This window comes from Harpegnathos saltator, unplaced genomic scaffold, assembly GCF_003227715.2.
Source record: "Harpegnathos saltator strain DR-91 unplaced genomic scaffold, Hsal_v8.6 scaffold0, whole genome shotgun sequence".
Taxonomy (NCBI): domain Eukaryota; kingdom Metazoa; phylum Arthropoda; class Insecta; order Hymenoptera; family Formicidae; genus Harpegnathos; species Harpegnathos saltator.
This window is the reverse complement of record NW_020229871.1, coordinates 348,985-372,693: the sequence shown is the minus strand read 5'-3', so window position 1 is coordinate 372,693 and position 23,709 is coordinate 348,985. Positions and strand designations below refer to the sequence as shown.

General features: G+C 41.8%; 1 protein-coding gene across 7 annotated transcripts in view; it reads left to right on the top strand.

Moving 5' to 3' along the window:
- The window catches only part of LOC105181089 (uncharacterized), a 259,808-nt gene that overhangs the window by 214,301 nt on the left and 21,798 nt on the right, over nucleotides 1-23,709 (top strand). For 6 of the 7 annotated variants that reach the window (XM_025296603.1, XM_025296568.1, XM_025308204.1 and 3 more), the window contains one exon: nucleotides 16,204-16,323. The exons of the other annotated variant lie outside the window; for it this stretch is intronic. In XM_025296603.1, the coding sequence (XP_025152388.1) occupies nucleotides 16,204-16,323 (120 nt within the window). The remainder of the gene's footprint in view (nucleotides 1-16,203; nucleotides 16,324-23,709) is intronic. 7 annotated transcript variants of the gene reach the window in all.

Below are 23,709 nucleotides of genomic sequence, written 5' to 3'. Positions count from 1 at the left end.
GCTAACGCTTAGGTCCGCTTGACCAATGCTGATATATGCTAAGCTTAATGTAAAATTTATAGTCATGTTACTTCGTTGTAGCTGTGATATACAAATTACAGCAAGATTACAGCTATTTTGGCTGTTTCTAGCTTCATTCGATGGATATGCGCGGTTACGACTCATGATGCACGTGCATGATAATTTTCCACATGGTGCACATAGACCGAGTGTTTCAGACCACCCGAGTCACCCGATTTTTTCGTTAACATCATATTTTAGAGAAAAATATTTCAGACTAAAGTTGTAGGGCTTCAAAGGATCTATTTACTGACGCTATGAATTTGACCTTGGGATAACCTTGAAAAGTCCAGTCAAGATCAACATAAAAATCTTAAACGGATATCCCAATATTTTATTACATCATCTCTTTCTAGTAATTAATTTGAATAACTTTTGTTTAAAACATTTTTTTATTTACTTAATGTTGCTTGGTATATTTAAGGAAAACTTGATAACTTTTTCAATATTTAATTCACGACATCTCGCTAACTATTTGTCAGAAGAAGTGGTACTAGACTTTTTTGCTCTGTTTAGTCTCAAGAATATATTGTTCCAATAGCGCACTGAATTTGGTTAATTTGATGATTTTGAAATTTCCAAAAGTCAGCAAGTTAACAAAAGTCAGGGCGCTATTGTAAAAATATATTCTTGAGACTAAATAGAGCAAAATGTCTAGTACCATTTTTTCTTCTGACAAATAGTTAGCAAGATATCGTGAATTAAATATTGAAAAAGTTATCAAGTTTTCCTTAAATATCTCAAAAAATATTAGGTGAATAAAAAATGTTTTAGGTAAAAGTTATTCAAATTAATTGCTAGAAAAACATGATGTAATAAAAAATTGGGATATCCATTTAAGATTTTTATGTTAATCTTGACTGGACTTTTCAAGGTTATTCGAAGGTAAAATTCATAGTATCTATAAATAAATCCTTTGAAGCCCTACAATTTTTATCTGAAATATTTTTCTTTAAAATGTCGCGTTAACGAAAAAATCGGTGACCCGTGTGGTCTGAAACACCCGGTATATATTCCGATTATGATATAACCTAAGAAACAGAACTGACAAATGCTGTGTAGTGAAGGAAAAAAATTTTTAATGTCTATAATAGTAGAAACGATTGAGGATGGCGAAATTAATTCATATGTTGTGCCCGAGAGTTGGGAGAAAAACGGCGTTTCATTTTGGCCACCAGGAAGAAAGGGATTGAACCTTCGCAAAAATGATAAAATTTTGCCAGACTTTAATAATTAGTCTAAACAAAAATGTACTATGAAGAGGAGGAATTTTACATTTTAAGCTGCTATTAAAGCTGAAAAATATTTGAGTCAGTTTGATGATACTGAAGACGAGCAAAAGTAAGTAGCGAAATGCTTAAAGAAAGTTTTGGTTTTTCTAGAAACTGGTACAACTACTTTACAGCTATTAATATAACTACAATAGTTGCGGCAGTATTTTGACTTTTTTATTAACTGTCACAGCTATTTTACAGCTATTGATACAGCTAAAATAGCTGGGGCTGCATTTGGACTTTTTCATTAGTCGTCGCAAGGTTTTTACAATTAAAAATCCAGCGAAATAGCTTTTGTTGCCAGATAGCTGTAATTAAGGTTAGTAGGACGTTATTCCAGCCATATTTTTGCTGTTACAGCGAATATTACCAGACTGTTATTTGAATATTTAATGCTATATTAATAAATAGTTATAATCCCAACACAACTTTAATATCTCAACACTAAATAAATTAGAATCATATGACTGTGTTTGAGAAATGTCGTAGAGTGTTATAAATATATTATGTTTCTTTGATGTGTGACTCATTTTATATTAAAATCTTGTGTATACTCATATAGAAATTTAAAACTAAAAATTACTGGAAATTACAAACAAGGAAACACAAATAAGTGTCTCTCTTCGATTTAGATGGGATTGAAATGTAAATTGTAACCAAAATAAGAGACATGTATTTTGTCCAATCGGACTCTTAGGGAGTAAAAGACCGCTTTGGAAAGAAAACGATTTCTTTCTTTCGGAGCATGTATTGGGTCTATGCATAACTCCGTAGCAAAAATCGAATAAATTTCAAACGCAAAATATTTAGCAAAAACAGCGATTTTAATCAACTAAATATGTTCCATTCTGTTCAAAGACTTTCTGTCATCTCTCCACGAGTTTCATTATCCCTTTTTCATAGAAATCCTGAGATCTTTGGGCAAAGAAGTCATCCAAGTGGTTTTTGAAGACGTCCAGGGAACTGAAGGTTTTATTATTCCAATTGTTCTGTAGCGCCCGGAACAAGTGATAGTCTAAAGGTACAAGGTCCGGACTATACGGTGGGTACACCAAAACATCCCACCCAAGCTGCAATAACTTTTATCGGGTCATCAGAGAAACGTGGTGTCTAGCGTTGTCCTGGTGGAACACAACGTCCCTTCTGTTCGCCAATTCGGGCCGCTTCTGATCGATTGCTCGCTTTAATTTAGCCAGTTGTGAGCAGTACTTGGTCGAATCGTTTTGTTGGGTGGCCGCAGCTCATAATAGACGATTCCTTTCCAATCCCATCAGATACAGAGCATGGCTTTCTTCGGATGTAATCCAGCCTTTGCGACCGTCTGAGCAGCCTCCCAGCGCTTCGACCATGATCTTTTTCAACTGACATTGTTGTAGACAATCCACTTTTCATCGCCAGTAATCATCCGTTTTAAAAATGGTTCGTTTTGATGGCGCTTGATGGGTTTGAACAGCAAATCGCAAGCTGAAATTTGGTCCGTTAAATTCTTTTCGCTCAGTTTGTGCCAAACATCAAGTTTGTTTACCATCCCAAGCTTCCGTAAATGTTTCGAAACAGTTGATTGGTCAATGTTGAAGTTATACCCGATCTCTGTAGTCGTCAAATGCCGGTCGATTAAAGCCTTGATTTGGTCGATATCAGTAGCGACTGGCCGACCACAGCGAGAAGCATCTTGGAGATAAAAATCTCCGCAACGAAATCTCGCAAATCACTTCCGACACATACTTTCGCTTACGGCATTCTCTCTGTACATGGTGCGTATCTTTTTGTGAGTTTGCGACGCGTTTTTGTCTTTTTGAAAATAAAAAAGCGAAATGCACCGAAAATACACGTTTTTTCCTTCCATATTTAAAATATAATTAAATTTCGTATACGTCACGGATCTCGATGAATACTTTCTTAAAATGTCGACACAAATTTCAGCTTTCACTTAATGTACGATACTTCATTTGTTTGACACATGTGCGAGCAAAAAAAACAACTGCGAACGACATCTGTCGGAATTTCACTACGCAATTATATATAGACCCAATACTATCAAAAGTATAAGGGATAGAAAGAAAATTTCAGAATAAAAATTTAATGGTTTGAAGAATACTTTATAACGGTGTTTTCATTCTTTTATGTTATTTTAAATTTACCCTCGCCACTTACCAATTACTTTTATTATATTAACCCAGAAAATTTGTTTCTATTAAACGGAAGGATATTTTATGCCGAATCCAACTATGTATATTAATTCCCCGACTATTTTCCGACATACGGACTTTTTGAAAAATATATAGGAACCTATACTCGTAACGCTGTATGTAGTCGCCTACTCCGTTCGATACATACATATATGTAACATGTTCCCTTTAAACTTCCTCATAATAAGAGATGATTAGTATTGATATTCAGAATATATAGTCATAAAACATTTCAATATATATTGAATATATATATAACATTTCAATAATAACAATAATAATAATACTAATTATTTTATACAACAATAGTTATATATTTCCACACTTTGTCTTTATGAAAGTATTTATATATACGCTTTCTGAAAGTGAAATTTTATTTATAAAAAGTTTGTGTCTATTTTGGCACTGCGTGACGTAACTACTAGGACAGAAGCGATATACGGAGTTGCAAATTTGTCTATGAGAAACGAGATTATCTTGCTTGTTCTGTATAGAAGTAAATGTAAGAACTTTCCGTATTAATTTTTGTGTCCAAATTCATAGTTTCATTTAATAATAATTTCAATCCTGAGATAACTAAATTATTATATTGAGGACTTGAATAAGTTCTCGCTGTTTCTTCGTGAAAATGAATGCTTTATTTAAAAAAATCAGTAAAGAACATGTCATTGAAAGTATTGTCCATCGCTAGCCATTACTTTCTCCTATCTTTCTGGCAGCATACAAATATCATGTCCAAAGAACGACTAATTTTTTGAGGTTATCCACGAATCGATCCATTTTTTGGCATCTTCATAAGAATGGAAGTGCTGCTCAGCCAGGCCATGAGTCATCGATCGGAACAAGTGGTAATCGGAAGGAGCAATGTCCGGTGAATACGGCGGATGGGGTAGGACTTCCCATTTGAGCGTTTCCAAGTAGGTTTTGACCAGTTTTGCAACATGTGGCCGAGTGTTGTCATGCTGCAAAATTACTTTGTTGTGTCTCTCCTCGTATTGCGGTCGTTTTTCCTTCAAGGCTCGGCTCAAACACGTTAATTGTAGTCGATAGGGATTTCCCGTAATGGTTCCGTTGGGTTTGAGGAGCTCATAATATACTACACCCAGCTGATCCCACCAAATACAGAGCATGAGCTTGGAACCATGGATATTCGGCTTTGCCGTCGATGTTGATGCATGGCCGGGCTTACCTTATGATTTTCTGCGTTTCGGGTTATCATAGTGTATCCACTTTTCATCGCCAGTCACGATACGATGCAAAAAACCTTTCCTTTTCTGCGTTGGAGCAGCTGTTCACACGTGCAAAAATGCCGTTCGACGTCTCTCGGCTTCAATTCGTACGGCACCCAATTTCCTTGCATTTGAATCATTCCTAATGCTTTTAAACGTTTGGCAACTGTTGTGTGATCAACTCCTAATGATTCTGCAAGTTCATTTTGCGTCTGACATGGGTCATCATCGAGTAATGCTTCCAATTCTTCGTCTTTAAACTTTTTCGGTGCGCCAAAGCGTTCTTTATCTTCAACATCAAAATCTTTATTTTCAAAGCGTCTAAACCAATCTCTGCATGTGGTTTCCGGCAGAGCATGGTCTCCGTAAGTCTCCACAAGAATTCTATGTGCTTCAGCTGCAGATTCTTTTTTTGAAAAAAGTAATGCAGTAAAATTCCCCACAAATACTCTTATTTTGACACGAAATTCGACATGTTTAACGCTATGAAAAGATATGTTGTTTACGCTTCGGCGGAATAACATATACTATCACTTCGAGCCTAATGGTGGAGCTTACGATGAAGTTGGCTGTAGTATTGCCCGATGCAAAAAGGCTAAGATAACACCATCTGTCGGGAAACAACGAGAACTTATTCAAGTCCCCAATATAATATGGTTAACTGGAAAAAAAAACGAAATCATACAAACCTTGCGAGTATATACACGACACCAAAGACGCAAACATTTAAAAATCTCGAAAGATGTGAGTTTTGTAGAAAAGTGTTCCAGACAAAAGTTATAAAACTCAAAACGATGTATTTACTGATCTTATCAGTTTGACCTTTTTTTTATAACGGTGAGGAAATCCTCATGGATACCCCCTCCCTTTTGGGAGGGAGGGAGTTATGCTGGACTCTTACCGGCTAAACCCCACCAGGATATCTACCGATCGAGCCGTGATGAGGGGAGTCAAAGGAACTACTCCTGCGTTCCTTCCCAAACACCACGGCCCCAGGGCTCTGACCGAGAGCTCCACGCTCTATTACCGCGCCCCTCCCACATAGTACCTCCCGGTACCACGGCCGGTTGCCCGGTCGGGTTGGCCTTCCGGTTATGATTAAGGAGAGGGGGAATACCCACCCTCTCTCCTGCCCCCCTCCCTACCTGAGGGAGGTGGGGGAGTGGGGCCGCCAAAACAAGCTTCCACTCCCCCTTTATCAACCCTTTCCGATACGCGGGGGAGGCAGGTTTACACCCGTCGCCCTCCCCCGCGCGTACGGAGGCGGGCCCGAGGCGACAGAGGAGGCCCCGACGAGTCGGGAGCGGTTCCTCCTCAGCTGGCGTCACCTGCTACCCATCCCCGGGGAGCGCCTCCGGCCTTGCCGCTCCCTGTGGCGGTTGCCAGGTCGACGCTTCCACTCGGCGGCCTCCTTTCAGGACATAACATCCTCATGGAAGGAGGCCGCCATCCCCCACACCTCCTCGCTCCCGCACATGGCTTTCACCATGCGTGAGAGCGAGAGGTCCCCCGTTCGGCACCCCACTGCCCGGGCGAGGACACGGCGCTGTTGGGCCCATGCTCGGCATGTTCCCAACGTATGCTGCACCGTGTCCTCGCCCTCCGGGCAGTGGTGGCATCTCGTGGTGAGTTCTTTTCCTATCCGGTGCAGGCACCGACCGAAGCACCCATGCCCGGTCAGCATCTGCATCAGCCGAAAAGAGAGTCCACGTCCCATTATCAGTTTGACCCTGAGTGACGTTGCCAAGGTCAGGTTAAGGACAATTTATTTTTTTTTAATAAAAACCCCATTTTTTATTATATCATCTTTTTCTACTTATTAATTTGAACAATTTTTGTCTGAAACATTTTTTTATTTGACTAATATTTTTTTAGATATTTAAGGAAAACTAGGAAACTTTTCCAATATTTAACTTTTCCAATATTTAATTTACAATATCCCGCTAACTATTTGTCGGAAGAAAAATACTAACCTTTGAATGATACTAACCTTTTTTGCTCTATTTAGTCTCAAGAATGTATTGTTACAATAGTGTCCTGACTTTTGTTAACTTACTGGCTTTTGGAAATTTCAAAAATTAATAAGTTAACAAAAGTTAGGGAACTATTGTAACAATATATTTTCGAGACCAAATAAAGTAAAAAAGTCTAATACCATTTTTTCTTCTGACAAGTAGTTAGCGAGATATCGTAAGTTAAGTATATATTGAAAAAGTCATCAAGTTTCCCTTAAATATCTCAAAACATATTAGGTAAATAAAAAAAATGTTTCAGACAAGAGTTGTTCAATTAATTAATTGGTAGAGAAAGATAATATAATAAAAATGGGGGTTTCTATTTAAAAAAAATAAGTTGATTTGATCGTTTTTTTGTTCACGCAGGGGAAATCCATCATGGATACTCCCACCCCATTGGGGAGGGGCGGGGGTTGTGTCGGACTCTTACCGACTAAAACCTCTGCGGGATGTCTACCTGTCGGACCGTGAAGAGGGGAGTTAGGGGAACTGCTCCCGCATTCCCTCCCAACCCCCCGGCCCCAGGGCTCTATTCCAACAGCCCCTCGCCTTCTTGTACCGCACCCCCCCTTCCCCTTTCGGGGAATTAGTGAGAGAGGTGCAGTCCCCGGCGGGTATCCCCGCCGGTTGGCCTTCTGGTGTCACCTTGGAGAAAGGGGACATCCACCCTTCCTCCTTATCCCCCCTCTTCCTTAAGGGAGAGGGAGGGATTTTGGGGAGGTGGGCCCGACCCCAATCGGGTTCCCTACCTCCCCCTTTCCCCCTATCCAATCATTCAGAGGAGCGGGAGTTGCCCTCCCCGCTCCCCTCTGAATGACGGAGCCTGGCCCGAGGTGGCCGAGGAAGGCGCCGACCCGTGTAGGCCGGCGCCCTCTCATCGTCTGATGCCACCTCGGGGCTGCTTCCGACTCCCCCTCCCCCGGGGGAGCGCCGGCCCCGCCGTCCTCTCCGACGGCGTTTGCCAGGCCGGCGCCTCCACTCGGCGGCCTCCTTCCCGCGAGAGATTACCTCCCCACAGAAGGAGGCCACGGCATCCCACGCTCTCTCGCTCCCGCACATGGCTCGCACCAGGTGCGGGAGCGAGAGCTCCCCGCCTTGGCAGTCCACCGCCCCGAGCAGGACCCGGCGCTGCTCCTCCCATGCCGTGCAGGCGGCTAGGGTGTGCAGCGCCGTGTCCTCTTGCTCGGGGCAGTGGTGGCACCGAGCGATGGGCTCCTTCCTTATCCGGTGCAGGTATCTCCCGAAGCATCCGTGCCCGGTCAATACCTGCACCAGGTGGAAGGACATTCCACGCCCCCTCCTGTCTGTCATTTCCGACAAACAGGGGCGGACAGCCTCGGCCGTTACGAGACCGGACCCACGGGGGTCGGCTAACAAGCCTTCCCACCACTCCCGGGTCCGGTCTCTGGCCTGGGTCATCAGGCCCTTCAGGCCCCTGGCCGTCAGCTCTCCCCCCTCGCGGAGCTCTTTCACTCGCCAATAGAGGATCCTTCTCTCCTCGGCGAGGAGCTCCACAGGGGGGGAGCCGGCCAGGGTGATCGCCGCCATGTATGACACTGTGCGGAACCCCCGAATCGCCCTGATCATTAGGGGCATAAGGGCCTGCCTCAGCTGCCTCTTAGCCACCGCGGAGGCCAGCAGCTGAGGGGCCCATATAGGCGCCCCGTACAGGGCGATCGAGAGAACCGCACCGACATACAGGCGGCGAGCCTGCCATCCTGGATCTTGATCTGACCTTTTTTTCTTTGGTAACGGTGGAGAAATCCACCATGGATACCACCGACCCTGGAGGAAGTCGGTAGTTATGTCGGACTCTTACCGGCTAAAACCCCTCCATCGAAGTGCCTTCTAAAGTCTTTAAATGGGGGCGCTTGAGGAATGGGCCACAACTGCTTCTCGCCCGCCCCCGACCCTGAGACCCGGAGATCTAACTCTTATCGCCGCGCCTACTCGGTGCAGCACTCAACCAGGCCAAGCCCGGTCAATACCACTGTCAGTCGATCCAACACGGAATCGGCTGCCCTTAGGAGGTAGAGCGGTACTTAAACCCTTTCCTCCCATCCCACCTCCCTTCGAAGGTAGGATTTAGGGAAACAGGACCCCAGCCTCCACCGGGCTATCCCGTTCCCCTCCCCCCCGTAATTGTTCACGGAGGGTTTAGTCGTCTGCAGGCCGCCAACTAGGGGCTAACCTCCCCCCTCCTCGGTCGCAGTCAACCTCACCGGGCACCCAGGGTCCGACTCGTAAGTCCACCCTCCCCGCGGTTCAGCCCCGGAGTGGGGCCCCCGGCGCACGTACACCCGCGCCTAACGGCTGCGCGAACTCGCTTCCCGCTTGCTCGTATGCAGCCGACCATCACAGGCCCCGCGCACCAGGGATGTTCCCCATTCGAGGGTACCCCTTCCGGGAGAGTCAACGAATCTTTTTTCCATTATTTGACTTTCCATTATTATCTAATCACCTTAAGTATGTGGTTGTTGAATTCGTCATGACAAGGATTACAAACGTAGGTGTTAAAAAAATTAGAGTTCCATTTAAAAAAAAGTTTGACCTTCTTTTTACCTTAGTGCCTTCATCCAAAATTAAATTTTGTTTTAAGCAAAATATGAAACAATACAACATAAAAAAAAGGCGGACCTCAATATCATTTAGTTTTCGAGGTATTTTACCTGTTACGTTTGAAATTTAGCACCCTGTATATTCTACAGAAATTAAGATAGCAAGTTCTTTCTAGGCTCATTTTGAAGGTCAACGTAAAGGCTATATGAAACAATATTGCTACTTAATTTCAAAATGGCGAATAGTCGTATTCTCTACGATTGATACGGCATCAATCGAGCGGCGCGCCAATCGGCGCGAGGCACGGCGACGGCGCATGATAGCGGCCGCGCGCGCTAGCGGCGGCGCGTGATCGCAGCGGCGCGCGATAGCGGCGGCGCGGGATAATTGCGATCGTTTAGGGGTTCCTGTCGGGCGCTTTGCGCCGTTCTTCGGCCCGACAGATAGTCGATCGGGCCGGTAGTAACGGTAGTAATCTCGCTGTAACGAGGTGCATTCCGCGCCTCGTTACAGCGAGATATCGTGAGTTAAATATTAAGAAAGTTATCAAGTTTTTCTTAAATATCTAAAAAAATATTAGGCAAAAAAAAATGTTTCAGACAAAAGTTATTTAAATTAATTGGTAGAAAAGAACGGGGTAATAAAAAATTTTGGGGTTTCATTTAAGAAAAGTAATGATCATATCTCAAAAGTGGTACCATTTGTAAACAAAATAGTATAGTTGTTTTATGTCCCTCTTGAAATCATACGACTTTTGTCCGAAACATTTTTGCTGAAAATCGTTAAAGTCGTTAAAGAATTATTGAGATGCATTTTTTAAAATGTTGACACCCTATATATCTTCATTAGCTATGGCATAAGTTACCAAACATTCTATCATATATATGCAGAGTTGTTCATGTGCAAGCAAGGTGTCACGCGCGCAAAGCGTGTTGCCGGTAACTTAGAGAGAGTTCGAAAATGACGAAATTGAAGGAGAGAAAATATAGGACCTCAGAGCAGCAGGAGAGAAAAGAAGAATTTAATATTTAGTACCCTCCAGCCTGGTCCACCTAGGTTTCATATCCTTACCTCACAGTTCCTACGCCACATCGCGTTTAAGCTCATGTCGATACGACTGCTAAATATTCGCAATTACAATTATGAGATTATTTTATAAAATAACAAAAATAGTTCATATTAACTCTTCCGTGCCTGGTGGGACATATATGTCCTAGAACTTTAAAAATTCATATCTCCCACAAAAATAAAAATAGCAACTTCTTCTTGAGCTGATTTTTAAAAGATAGGACTTTTCACACAAAAATCAACATCCTTATAAATTTCATCCTCCAATCTGTATATTTCGTCAAATACTCGTAAAATAGGGTAAAAGTGAAAAATACATATAGAGGGTGCTAAATTTCAAACGTAACAGGTAAAAAATGTCGAAAACTATGAAAGATATTAAAAAACGCTAAAACACGTGTTCCATGATTTCGAAAGGGAAAAAGAATGGCATCAGTTTTTTATTTGGAGGGCATTTTCAAGGTTAGTTGAAGGTCAACTTAATTTTTTAAAATAGAAAGCCCAATTTTTTATTATATCTTCTTTTTCTATCAATTAATTTTAACAACTTTTGTCTGAAACATTTTTTTATTTGCCTAATATTTCTTTTAAATATCTTGGTAACTTTTCCAATATTTAACTTACGATATCTCGCTAACTATTCGTCGAAAGAAAAAATAGTATTAGATTTTTTTACTTTATTTACTATCAAGAATATATTATTATAATAGTGCCGCATCTTTTATTCATTTAATAATTTTAAAATTTCCAAAGATCGATAAGTGTATATACAGGGTGCTAAATTTCAAACGTAACAGGTAAAATATCTTGAGAATTAAATGATATTGAGGTCCGCCTTTTTTCATATTGTATTGTTTCGAAGAGGACACATTTTGATTAAAACAAAATTTAATTTTGGGTGGAGGCGCCAAGGTGAAAAGAAGGTCAAACTTTTTTTAAATGGAACTCTAATTTTTTGAACACTTACGTTTGTAGCCCTTGTCATGACGAATTCAACAACCACATACTCAAGGTGATTAGAGGTCAAATAATGGAAAAAAAGACTCAGGAAAGAAAAAATAATGCTTGAATAAAGCAAAGAAGGAATAAACTTTGTTAATAAATTTTCAATAAGAACAAAATATCTTAGAAAAAAGAAACGTCTTTCTCTTCGAAATGGAAAATTTCATTAATTTAAGTGTTCGAAATGTCCCCTTGCATCTATGCAAGCCTGCAATCTTCTTTGAAAATCATTAAGCACTCTTTGTAATTCGCTCGTCGAAATTATTTGACTCGCTTCACATATTCCTTACATCATATTTTCTCTTGTAGTTGGAGGATTAACATAAATAATTTCCCGTCTTCTACCCCAAAAATAATAATCTAGGCAGGCCAAATCAATTGATCTGGGTGGCCAAGACACTGGACCTCCTCGACCTATATCTATCGATTAGGAAAAATAACATTCATGTGTAGTCTGACAGCCAAACTAAAGTGCTCCGTCCAGATGCATCCACATGTTTTACCGAAGGTTTAAAGACAAATCTTCCAGAAGAATAGGTAATTTCTTAACTAAGAAATTCAAAAAAAACTTGTCCACTTACAATCGAAGAAAAATGGACCGATAATTGTGACACCAATAATGGCACATCACATGATTCAACGACCATACATGTTGATTATCAATTTGTCTTAACCATCTAGGATTTTGGTCGCTCCAATAATGAAAATTATGACGATTTACACGTCTATTACTATGAAACGTAGCTTCATCGCTCCATAATACTCTAGGAAAGAACGTTTCATCCTCTTCATAGCGTTGTAAAGCCCATCGATAAAATTCCATTCTCCTACCATGATCCTTCTGTGTTAAGGCTTGGTGCAAGTTGCTATGGAACGGATGTTGGCGCTCACGATGCAAGATATTCCAAATATTTACGTGGAATATTCCAAGTTCTCGTGACAATTGTCGTGTACTGTAATGAGGATTTATTGCTGCTAAAACATTTATTGTTATGTCCTGATTACAAACTGGACGAGGCCATATTGCGATGAACTGCAAAAGTTACATGTTCTCCCAAACAATGATATAAACAAATGAAGACCATAGGAAATGGATAATGGAGTCTATTAGGATATATTTAACGGTAAATTCTAGCAGCTTCTCTAACATTTTGTTGACATTCACCATAAATTAAGACCATGTTACGATATTCCTCATTAGTATAATGCACCATAACGCAAATGACGAAAGAAGAGAAAGTGAAAACACAATTTATTCTAATGATTACACTAGTCACACTCGTATTCAATATCAATAACTGACTCGGTTGAAATAGTACTCATCCCCATACGTACGTACGCCTAGTCTATCTGTTATATGTTTATTTTCTGAAGAACGTTTACAGTTTTTGCATCGTCAGCGCCAACATCCATTCCATATCTACTTCTACTAAGCTTTAACGCAGAAAGATCATAATAGAATTTTGCTAATATAAATAAGATAAACTTTGATTTTATTAAGATGTATTAATAAAGTTAATGAGTCTCTTTTCCATTACTTGACTTTCCATTATTATCTAATCACCTTAAATATGTGGTTGTTGAATTCGTCATGACAAGAGCTACAAACGTAGGTGTTCAAAAAATTAGAGTTCCATTTAAAAAAAAGTTTGACCTTCTTTCTACCTTGGTGCCTCCATCCAAAATTAAATTTTGTTTTAAGCAAAATGTGTCCCCTTCGAAACAATACAATATAAAAAAAAGGCGGACCTCAATATCATTTAGTTTTCGAGGTATTTTACCTGTTACGTTTGAAATTTAGCACCCTGTATATTCTACAGAAATTAAGATAGCAAGTTCTTTCTGGGCTCATTTTGAAGGTCAACGTAAGGGCTATATGAAACAATATTGCTACTTAATTTCAAAATGGCGGATTAAATATGGCAGATCAAAATGTGAAATTTTTTCGGATTTGAGTGAAACTCATTTTTCAGGGGTTTTCTGAGTCGCTAGTAACGAATCTAAAGTTAAAATTTTCAAATTCAATATAGTCATATCTAATATAGCTGATATTTCGTGGAATTTTTTGAAGCACGGAATGGGACAGAGTAGAACTTTACATGCTATGCATATTGAATTCGTCATTTTTTAATTTGAAATTTTGACTACATATTCATAATTAACGACCCAAAAAATCTCTGGAATATGAATTTTATTCAAATTCAAAAAAAATTTTACATTTTGGTTCGCCATATTGGATTTGCTATTTTGAACTTTGAAATTTTGGCTACAGATTCATAATCAGCGACGCTATAAACCTTTAGTAAAATGTGAATTAGATGCAAATTATTCCTAGAAGAAAGTAAGGCACGAAAGGGTTAAAATTGTAAAAAGTTTTGTGATAAAGAAAACAGAGAACAGAAAGCCATAGAAACCAATGAGATCGACAGAGAATCTCATTGTTTTCTATCGCAATTTATCGTTTCGTTGCATTGTCTCCCTTCCTCGCTTGTAACTCGCCATAGCTTGGAACGAGTTCGTTTTTCAGCACGTGGTTACGACAGGTGACCTACTCCGCAGTCTTTTTTGTAAAAAACGCTTTTTTCATCCGTCGTCATCCCTCAACACGGTACGCACTATGCTGGAGAATAACAGGTCTATTCCAACTTCTTCGACGAAGGCATGACTCTTTGTATCTCACACTAAATAGATCTCCAGTGCGTGTTGCGTCATGTCCCAAATCGGGCAGTGGTAGCACTGTGCCATGGACTTCTTCCCAATCTGGTACAAGAACTCATCTAAGCAACTGTGTCTTATGAGAACCTGTACTAAACAGAAAATCAGTCCGCATCTGTGTCTGTCCGCCCTCAATAGACTGTACTATCTTCTTTCCGGAGTATCGTGGCAGATCAAGAGCATCTTGGCCTACTGGACCATCACCTGGCCTCTGGTCTGGAACTTCAGAGCTGCCTGTATACTGATCGTGATGTTAACACCAGCTGCAGTTCTTTCATATGTCAATGCATCTTAATATACTGGAAAACAAAGAGCTCTATCGAAGACTTGTCGATTAGGATTGTCACCGTATATGAAAAGGTGCGGTAGCACTGCATCGTCTTTAGAACTATTGAATGCATAGCCTGAATTATCAGATGTTTGTTACGGTTAGTACCCACACCTATATGCACACGTACAGGTGTAATAGCAACATGCAGGTCAGTATAACGGGTTGCTTGCCCTATGTGACATTAAGGTTATAATCGAAGTAAATCCATCCCAATCGATACGAGAGATTGCTACGACATTGAATATATCCCACACAAACGTAGAAAAGCATTTGCGCCAGCTGGGATACATTTCTCGGCTTAATGTTTGGGTGCCGCATCAATTAACCGAGGCTAACTTGACTACACACATATCCATCTGCGATTCGTTACGGAAACATCAAGAAAACGACCCGTTTTTTAAACGAATGGTGACGGGTGACGAAAAATGGGTCGTCTACAATAATGTAACGCGTAAAAAATCATGGGGGCACAGCAGCGAGCCGCCGCAAACAACCTCAAAGGCGGGATTGCATCCGAAGAAAATAATGATCTCCGTATGGTGGGATTTCAAGGGTGTCATCTATTACGAACTGTTACCGCCAGGCAAAACGATTGATTCAACTGTATACTGTTGAACCAAGCAATCCGCACAAAACATATAGAATTGGCAAATCGCAAGGGTGTCGTCTTCCACCACGACAACGCCAGACCTCATATGTCATTGACCACTTGGAACAAATTGCTTTAGCTTGGCTGGGATGTTTTGCCTCATTCTCCGTATTCGCCGGATCTTGCCCCTTCCGATTATCATTTATTTCGGTCGCTGCAGAACTTTATGAACGGGAAAACCTTCAAGAATAAAGAGGCCATTAAAAACCACCTGGATTGGTTTTTTGCCGATAAGCCCCAGATGTTTTACGAACACGGCATAATGAAGTTGGTGGAAAGATGGCTAGAGGTCATCGATAAAGGTGGCCAATATATAATTGATTAAAATTTATCTTGTGTATCAAAAAATTGTGTTTTATTCTATTCTAAAAAACTGGACGAACTTATTTGCCAACCCAATAGATAAAATTAAGATATTAAGTTTTTATTAAAAAAATAATAAAAATCAACAAAGATATATACAACAGAGTGGCGGTCCGTAAAAAATTCTTCCAACGGTGGGATCAATATCTCTGGCATAGTTCATCTGAAAAAAATTCAAATATTTTCTTAATTTGCATAAATGTAATTTTCGTTAAGCGTAACCATTTTTATTTGGAAAATTACTATTTTTAACGCTCCTTGAATGAAGAAAAAAAGGTTGGAAAAATCGAGGTTTTCTTTAACATACCGCTATTTTAAGAAAAATTAATTAAAGAAATTAATTAAAGAAATGACTACGCTTAACGAAAACTATATTTATACAGATTAAGAAAATCTTTGAGTTTTTTTCAGATGAACTATGTCAGAGATATCGATCCCACCGTTGGAAGAAATTTTTACGGACCGCCACTCTGTTGTATATTCTCAAATACATAACTACATGGATTACCCATGTTATTAGAAAAAATACTGTCGAAACCGTTTTGCTTTCCAGTGAACAATAAAATATTAATCGTGCGTAATTATTCACTGGAGTTTATGACGAAAATTATTTGCTACTTTTACCAAGAACATGTTAACTTAAGTTTACCAAGAACTTGTTAACTTAAATACTTCGAAGTATGTAGATACAAAATATATAAAACCAGTAGAATATGATCCTATCACATAGTATTACATATATTTTTCAGTCTGTAACTTGAAGACGCATTTTCAATGCGGTAATGAGACTTCCTGCCTTCCGTTGGAAAGGAGATGTGATGGAAAAATAGATTGCTGGGATGCAACAGACGAAATTAATTGCACATTAGGTAAGCATTCTTCCCAACATCCTATAATAACGATAGAACAACACCCGTATTATTTGATGTGTTTAATTAACAAATGTTATGTTATATTGGTAATATGGCCCAGGAGTATATATACAGTGCCTACTAAAAGTTCCGGGCCACATAAATAATTTTTGAATGATTTGAAATGTAGGATTGAAATTTATAGGGATACAATGGGATCGCAAAGTCTATTATTTACCCATAAAAACACTCACCTACACACCCCCGATGGACAAGGGGAGGAGGGAGCTAAAAAATCTTAAATGGCATGTGGGGTTAAGTGAGGGCTCGTTCGAAAGGGTTTTCCGAGACGAAAACAACGCGAGGTTGCCGAGGTCTCTACGATTTTTTTTCGCAGTTATAATCATTTGAACATTTCTATTGAGATTTTGCGATAGCGAGAGCCCACGGCGACAACAGAAGAAAGATAAGGCTTCACGCGAGCACGCGCGTTCCCCACATGCCATTTAAGATTTGTTGGCTCTCCCCTCCTCTCGTCCACTGGGGGTGTGAAAGTGGGTGTTTTTGTGGTTAAATAATAGACTTTGTGATCCTATTGTATCCCTATAAATTTCAATCCTACATTTTAAACCATCCAAAAATTATTTAGCTGGCCCGGAACTTTTGGTAGGAACTGTAAATGGGTTGTTCAAAAAGTCATTGCGTTTATTTCCGATAGATGGCTTTAGTTGTATGTTTAATATATTGAACACATATATAGTGCTGGCAAAATATTCTGCAACGGTTGAAAATCTTGGAAAATATTGATTCCTTGGAAAAATGTTTTAAACAAAAGGAATAGGGCTTAAAAAATCTATTAGATAATATCTATCTGACCTTGGTATGATCTTGAAATGCTCGGTCATGATCAACATAAAAATCTTAAACGGAAATCCCTATTTTTTTTTACACCTTCTTTCTCTACCAATTAATTTGAACAACTTTTGTCTAAAACATTTCTTTATTTGCTTAGTAGTTTTTGAGATATTTAAGGAAAACTTGACTAACGAGAATAACTTTTTCAATATTTAACTTATGATATCTCGCTATTTGTCAGAAGAAAAAGTGGTACTAGATTTTTTTGCTTTATTTAGTCTCAAGAATATACTGTTACAATAGCACTCTGACTTTTGTTCTTGTGAACTTACTGACTTTTGAAAATTTCAAAATCATCAAATTAATAAAAATCAGGGCGCTATTGTAACAATATATTCTTGAGACTAAATAGAGCAAAAAAGTCTAGTATCACTTTTTTTCCGACAAATAGTTAGTGAGATCGTAAGTTAAATATTGAAAAGTTATCAAGTTTTTCTCAAATATCTCAAAAAATACTAGGCAAATAAAAAAATGTTTTAAATAAAAGAAAAAGTTGTTCAAATTAATTGGTAGAAAAAAAGTGTAATAAAAAATAAACGGGTTTCCGTTTAAGATTTTTATGACCATAACCAAGCTTTTCAAGGTCATACCAAGGTCAGATAGATATCATCATGTAATAGATTTTTGAAGCCCTATTCCTTTTGTTTGAAACATTTTTCCAAGAAATCAATATTTTCCAAGATTTCAACCGTTGCGAAACTTTTTGCCAGCACTATATAAGAAATTTATAATAGCTTCTGAAGGACAATACTTTGAATAAAATATAATGTAGTTTTTTTAAATAAACATGAGTTTTTGTTACAAAAAACTGCGATAATTAATTCAAGTACCTAATATAAAAAATGTTACTTTGCATGGAAAAGAATGTTTAATGAAAATTATTACTTTATATTGTACAAAAAATGTTACTTTTTAATATCATCTATAAAAATAAAGTTTTTCTCAAAAATTTAAACAAGATAATGAATGAATAGTTTATATTAATATCAAAATATTTTTTTCGTTTCTTATAACTTTTTCCCATCTTTCTAGCAAGAGATGAATTTCGCAACAATAAAAATATTCTTCTTTGGAGTTGATTCAATTTTCAATAAATTTTTGCACTTGTTCAATGTTATGAAAATGTGTATCCTCCAGAGCAGTGTTTCTTAACCTCTTTTATCTCACGGCATACTTGAACCTATAGTTAAACTTCTGCGGCACACTTAAATTATGATGATCAAAAAAAGAATATAAAAAAAATGTAATTTTTTAAATTTATTTATTAACATAAACAAAATGCACCATCACGGCCAAAAAATAAAACAAAACAATTTATTATAATTTGTAATAAAAAGATAACAATTAAAATTCTTAAAAATTTTCGCGGCACACCTTAAATTCTCTCACAGCACACCAGTGTGCCGCGGCGCACCGGTTGAAAATCACTGCTCTAAAGCATGTTGCATGAACCGGAACAAGTGATAATCGGATGGAGCAATGTCTGGAGAATACATGGTGTGCGATAAGACTTCCCATTCCAGCTCTAATAGCGTTTTCTCCTGATAATGCAATATGAGGTCGAGCATCGTCGTGAAGGATTATATTGTGTCATTTATTCACAATTGGTGATCGTTTTTGGTCCAATACTCGCTTCCATTTGTATAATTGTTGTCGATAACTATCAGCGATGACAGTTTCATTCGGATTTCGGATTTAAATTCATATTATACAATACCTCCTTGATTCCATCAAATACACAGCAAAAACCGTGATTATCGCGTCTCGAAATGGATATTACTGGTGGGCCGGAATCAACCCATGACTTTTTTGTTTAGGATTATCGAAATAGATTTATTTTTCATCTCCAGTAATAATTCGATACAAAAAACTTTTCATTTTTTTTCTGGTGATCAACGAAATGTAAATGTTTAACCTGTTCGCAATGACATTTCCCGATAATTGATGTGGAAAAACCCATTTTCCACCCTTTGTGAATCTTTCCCGTATCATGTAAACGTTTAGTAACTGTTGTGCGATTAACATTAACATTAATGTTTTGGCAAATTCTGAAGTAGATCATGTTAGATTTTCGTCCAATAATGCTTGTAAATCTGCACTTTTAAACTTTTTCGTCCCGAATGATGTTTGTCGTTAACATTGAAATCATCACTTTTGAAACCAATATTCACATGTCTTAATTGATAGAGCAACAGCATCATAAGTTTCTATCAGAATTCTATGACCTTCAGCCGTTGTTTTCTTCTGATTAAAGAACAAAAGCAATCCATGTTGAAAATGCATTTTAGGAAGCTCCATTTTTTAACTGATAACATGATTTTTACTGCTTCTATTATTAGTAAATGACTAAATATCATGGAGTAATATTAAAGAATTAAGAAACAATAGCTGTGATTGAAATGTTTTCAATAAAACTGACACTAGTGTCATTTCTTCTAAATCCTTAAAACTAAATCACATTCTTAATAGAAACACTCAATAATAGCTCAAAGAAAACGCTAAATGATTTTGTTGCACGACAACATTGTTTGACCACATTGTAAAAGTAGTTAAAGATGCATTATTAGTACTTGGACATTTTACCACACACCGCGTATTTATTAGATCAAAGTTCGCCCGATTTTCAGCTGTCCTGCCTGTCCCGCTATTCCTCTTCCCCCGCGCGCGGTCCACGAATTGCGTGAGGCTTAATAAATATGATGCGTAAAAAGACGCATTAAGAATGAAATCTCATATGTGACGTGGAAAGCTATTAGAAACAAGTTCATGTGTGCGGGAAAAAATATAAGAAGAATAGCGGTGGGCGGAGCGACTTGCAAATTGGGCGAAGTGTACATATTTTATTGAGCTCTGCAATAGACAGTACTTCTTCAGATTATAATTTATTTTGATCGATGACATGAAAAAATAAAAAAAATGGTTCGATAAATAGATTACTTTAAAAGGTGAACTTCTTTGTCGTAGAATTCGCTTATTGTTAGAAAAGTGGGAAAACGTTATAGCTAGCAATGGAAAATATTTTAAATAAAATATAATTTAACGTCTGTTTAAAATAAATATATTTTTTGGTAAAAAATCCCTCAAAACTAAGCGGAACAGCTAATATTATGAAAATCGTAGGAATTTCAATGTAAAGGAATTAAAAAATTCCCAAACAACCAATTTTTTTTCGTTAACAGTAGGGAAATCCATCATGGATACCTCCCGCCCCTTGGAAGGGCAGGGGATTATGTCAGATTCCTGCTGACTAAAACCCCATCGGGGTGTTTATCAGTTGGGCCGGAGTGGGGGAGTAGGGGGAACTACGTCGACATTCCCTCCCTGACACACCGGCCCTGGAGTTCTCCGGAAGTCCCTTGCCCCTCCTTTAGAGATGGGCGCGACGCCCCGACCTATTTCTCGGTCGGGTTGGCCTCCTGGTCTCAATCATGGAGAGATGACACACTCACTCTCTCTCCTACCCCATTTTAGGAGGGGGGCGGGGAGTGGGAGTCTGCCCAACCGGGATACTCACTCCCCTTATCGAGCCCTTACTGATGCTCCGGGAGGACAACCCCGTCGGGGACAAGAGAGGAGCTCTCCTCCTCCTCAGTGGCTTTGCGTCCTCTCGATTGCGTACGGAAGCGAGCTCTGGAGGGGGCAGCCTCCTCTTCTTCGGAGGAGGAGGCTGATCCTCGCCCGACGTTGCAGGGATGACGTTGCAGCTCAGCGATCTTCTTCCGGGACATTACGTACTCGGCAAAGGAGACCGCCGCCTCCCAAATCTGCTCCCTCCCAATCATGGCCCCTACAAGAGCCGGGAGGGAAAGGTCCGGGTTCTGTCGACCGATTGCCCGGCAGAGGTCATGGCGCTGCAGGTTCCACGCTGGACATGACTCCAGCGTGTGCTGCGCCGTATCCTGCATTGCAATGCCGGGCAATGTCCCAAAAAATTTTTTTATTAACGGGGGGAAATCCTCATGGACACCCCACCCCCCTTGGGAGAGGGTGGGGTTATGCCGGACTTTTACCGACTAAAAACCCCTCGGGGTGCCTACCAATCGGGCCGGAGTGAGGGGAATCTGGGGAACTACGTCAGTATTTCCTTCTCGACACTCCGGCCCTAGGCCTCTGTGGAGAGCCCCTCGCTCAAGTGCCGCGCCCCTCCTTCAAGGGGGGCGGCGCCCCGACCGGTTTCCCGGTCAGGTTGGCCTTCTGGTCTCGTTACGGAGAGAGGGGACACCCGCCTTCCCTCATAGGAAGGGGACAGGGAGCCGGGTTACCCACTCCCCTTGTCCACCCCTGATCGACGCGCGGGGAGCGGGCAACTCCACCAGGAAGGGAAGAAAGCCTCCTCTCCTCCCCAGCGGCTTAGTGCCCCCCGTCCGCGCGCGGAGGCTCGGGGGGGACGGGGCAGCCTCCTCCTCTTTGGAGGATGCTGATACCCGTCCAATGTACCCCTAGAGTTGCCGTCGATCCCCCTTGGCGTGCGCGGCCGTCTCCGCCGTGGAATACGGCGAGGACGGCGCTGCTGCTCGGCGGTCTCCTTCCGGGACATCACGTCCTCAGCGAAGGAGATCGCCGCCGTCCAGACCTGCTCACTCCCAACCATTCCAACCTTACTAGGGCCGGGAGTGAGAGGTCCGGATTCCGCCGACTTATTGCTCGGCTGAGGACACGGCGCTGCTGGTCCCACATGACTCCAGCGTGTGCTGCACCGTGTCCTCCATTGCCAGGCAATGGTGGCACCGTTCCGTAGGTTCCTTCCGGATTATGTGCAAGTACCTGCCGAAGCACTCGTCCCCCGTCAGCACCTGCACCATGCGAAAGGAGAGTCCGCGTCCCCTTTTGTCTGCGAAGTCCGCGAAACAGAAGGACGACCTCGGCCGTTCGAAGACCAGGCACCCGAGGGTCCTGTAGCATCTGCTGCCACTGCTCGAGCACCCGATCCCGGGCCTAGGACCTCAGGGCCGCCCTCCCTGACCTCCCTGACCGTAATCACCTCTCCCTCACCACGGAGCTCCTTGACCCGCCAGAACCCGCCTGGTGACGTTCGCAGGCCAGGAGCTCCACGGAGGGGAGGCCGGCCAGGGCCGTCGCCGCCATGTAGGACGTGGTCCTATATGCTCGAATCGCCCTGATGAGCACCGGCCGCAATGCCTGCTGGAGCAGGCGTTTGTAGCGGTCAGCGCCCATTAATCGAGGCGCCCATATGGGCGCCCCGTACAGAGCGACCGAGACGACCACGCCTACGTAGAGGCGGCAAGCATGCCAGCTCGAGCCTCTCTGGTTCCGCATCAGGCCGGGTAGTGGCAGCCCGATTTTGCGGACCCGGAGGGCCGTCCGCCGGAAGTGGAGACCGAAGTCCTAGCGGCCGTCCAGCATCAGACCCAGATACTCTATTTGTGGCCCGGTGCGGACGCGGACTCCACCCACCCTCACCCAGAACTGCGGCGACGCCCCGCGACTTCTATCATGGAAGTAGACGGCTTGCGTCTTACGGGGAACCACCTTCAGTCCCAGACTTTGGATGATGCCTATTACGGATGCCACCGCAGCTTCGCCGCGAAGACGCGCATCGCCCCAGCTCTGCCCCCCGGCCACCACGAGTGTGTAGTCTGCGTAGCAAACGGCGTGGCAGTCAGGGGGGAGAGCGGTGCGAAGCATCTGGTCGTACGTGATGTCCCACAGTAACGGGCCCAGTACGGACCTCTGTGGGACATCATAGTATATTACACTTCGGCCCGGGACCCCGCCCTTCGAGATGAAGGAAAGGTCCTTGTCCCTGAAGTAATCCGATAGGATTCGCCGGAGGTGGACGGGCACCCCGTGATACTCGAAAGCCCGTCCCACCTCTGGTCAGAGCAGGGTGTTGAAGGCGTTCGAGATGTCAAGCGACACCGCCATCCTCTTCCACGGCGTGACGGGCCAGCTCCCTAACGCATTGGATCAGGATGGACCGGCCCGTCGGGGACTGAAACCGTACTGGTCGCCGTGGAGGACCGGACCCTCCAAGAACAATTGTTGGACGAGGCGGTCGGCAATGATGCGCTCGAGCATCTTGCCCGCCTCGTCCAGCAGGCATATCGTCCCGTAGGCCGAAGGGTCTCCGGGTGCTTTGTCTTCCTTCGGGAGGACGACGAGAGTCGTCTTCCTCCACTCTGGGGAAAACACGCCTTCTCTGAGGCACTTGGTGAACAAATATCTCAGGAACTCGAATAGGTTATCATCCGTGAGAGCCAGCGCCCAGGCGCACTCAAAAATATTATCAGAGCCAGGGGCTTTCCCCTTGGCTCCGAGCCTCTTCCTGGTCCTGGCGAACTCGCCCGGATCAACCTCCAAGTCCTCCGTCTAATGTCCGTCCCCTAGCTCGGGAACGGGGATGTGGGGGCGCCCGTCTCCCGTGCTCGAGAAGAGCACGTCGAGCACCTCTCCAGAACCTGGGGTTCGAGGAACTCCGTCGGCGGGGACACCCACGGACGGATCTTTCCAACCGTCCATTTGTATGGG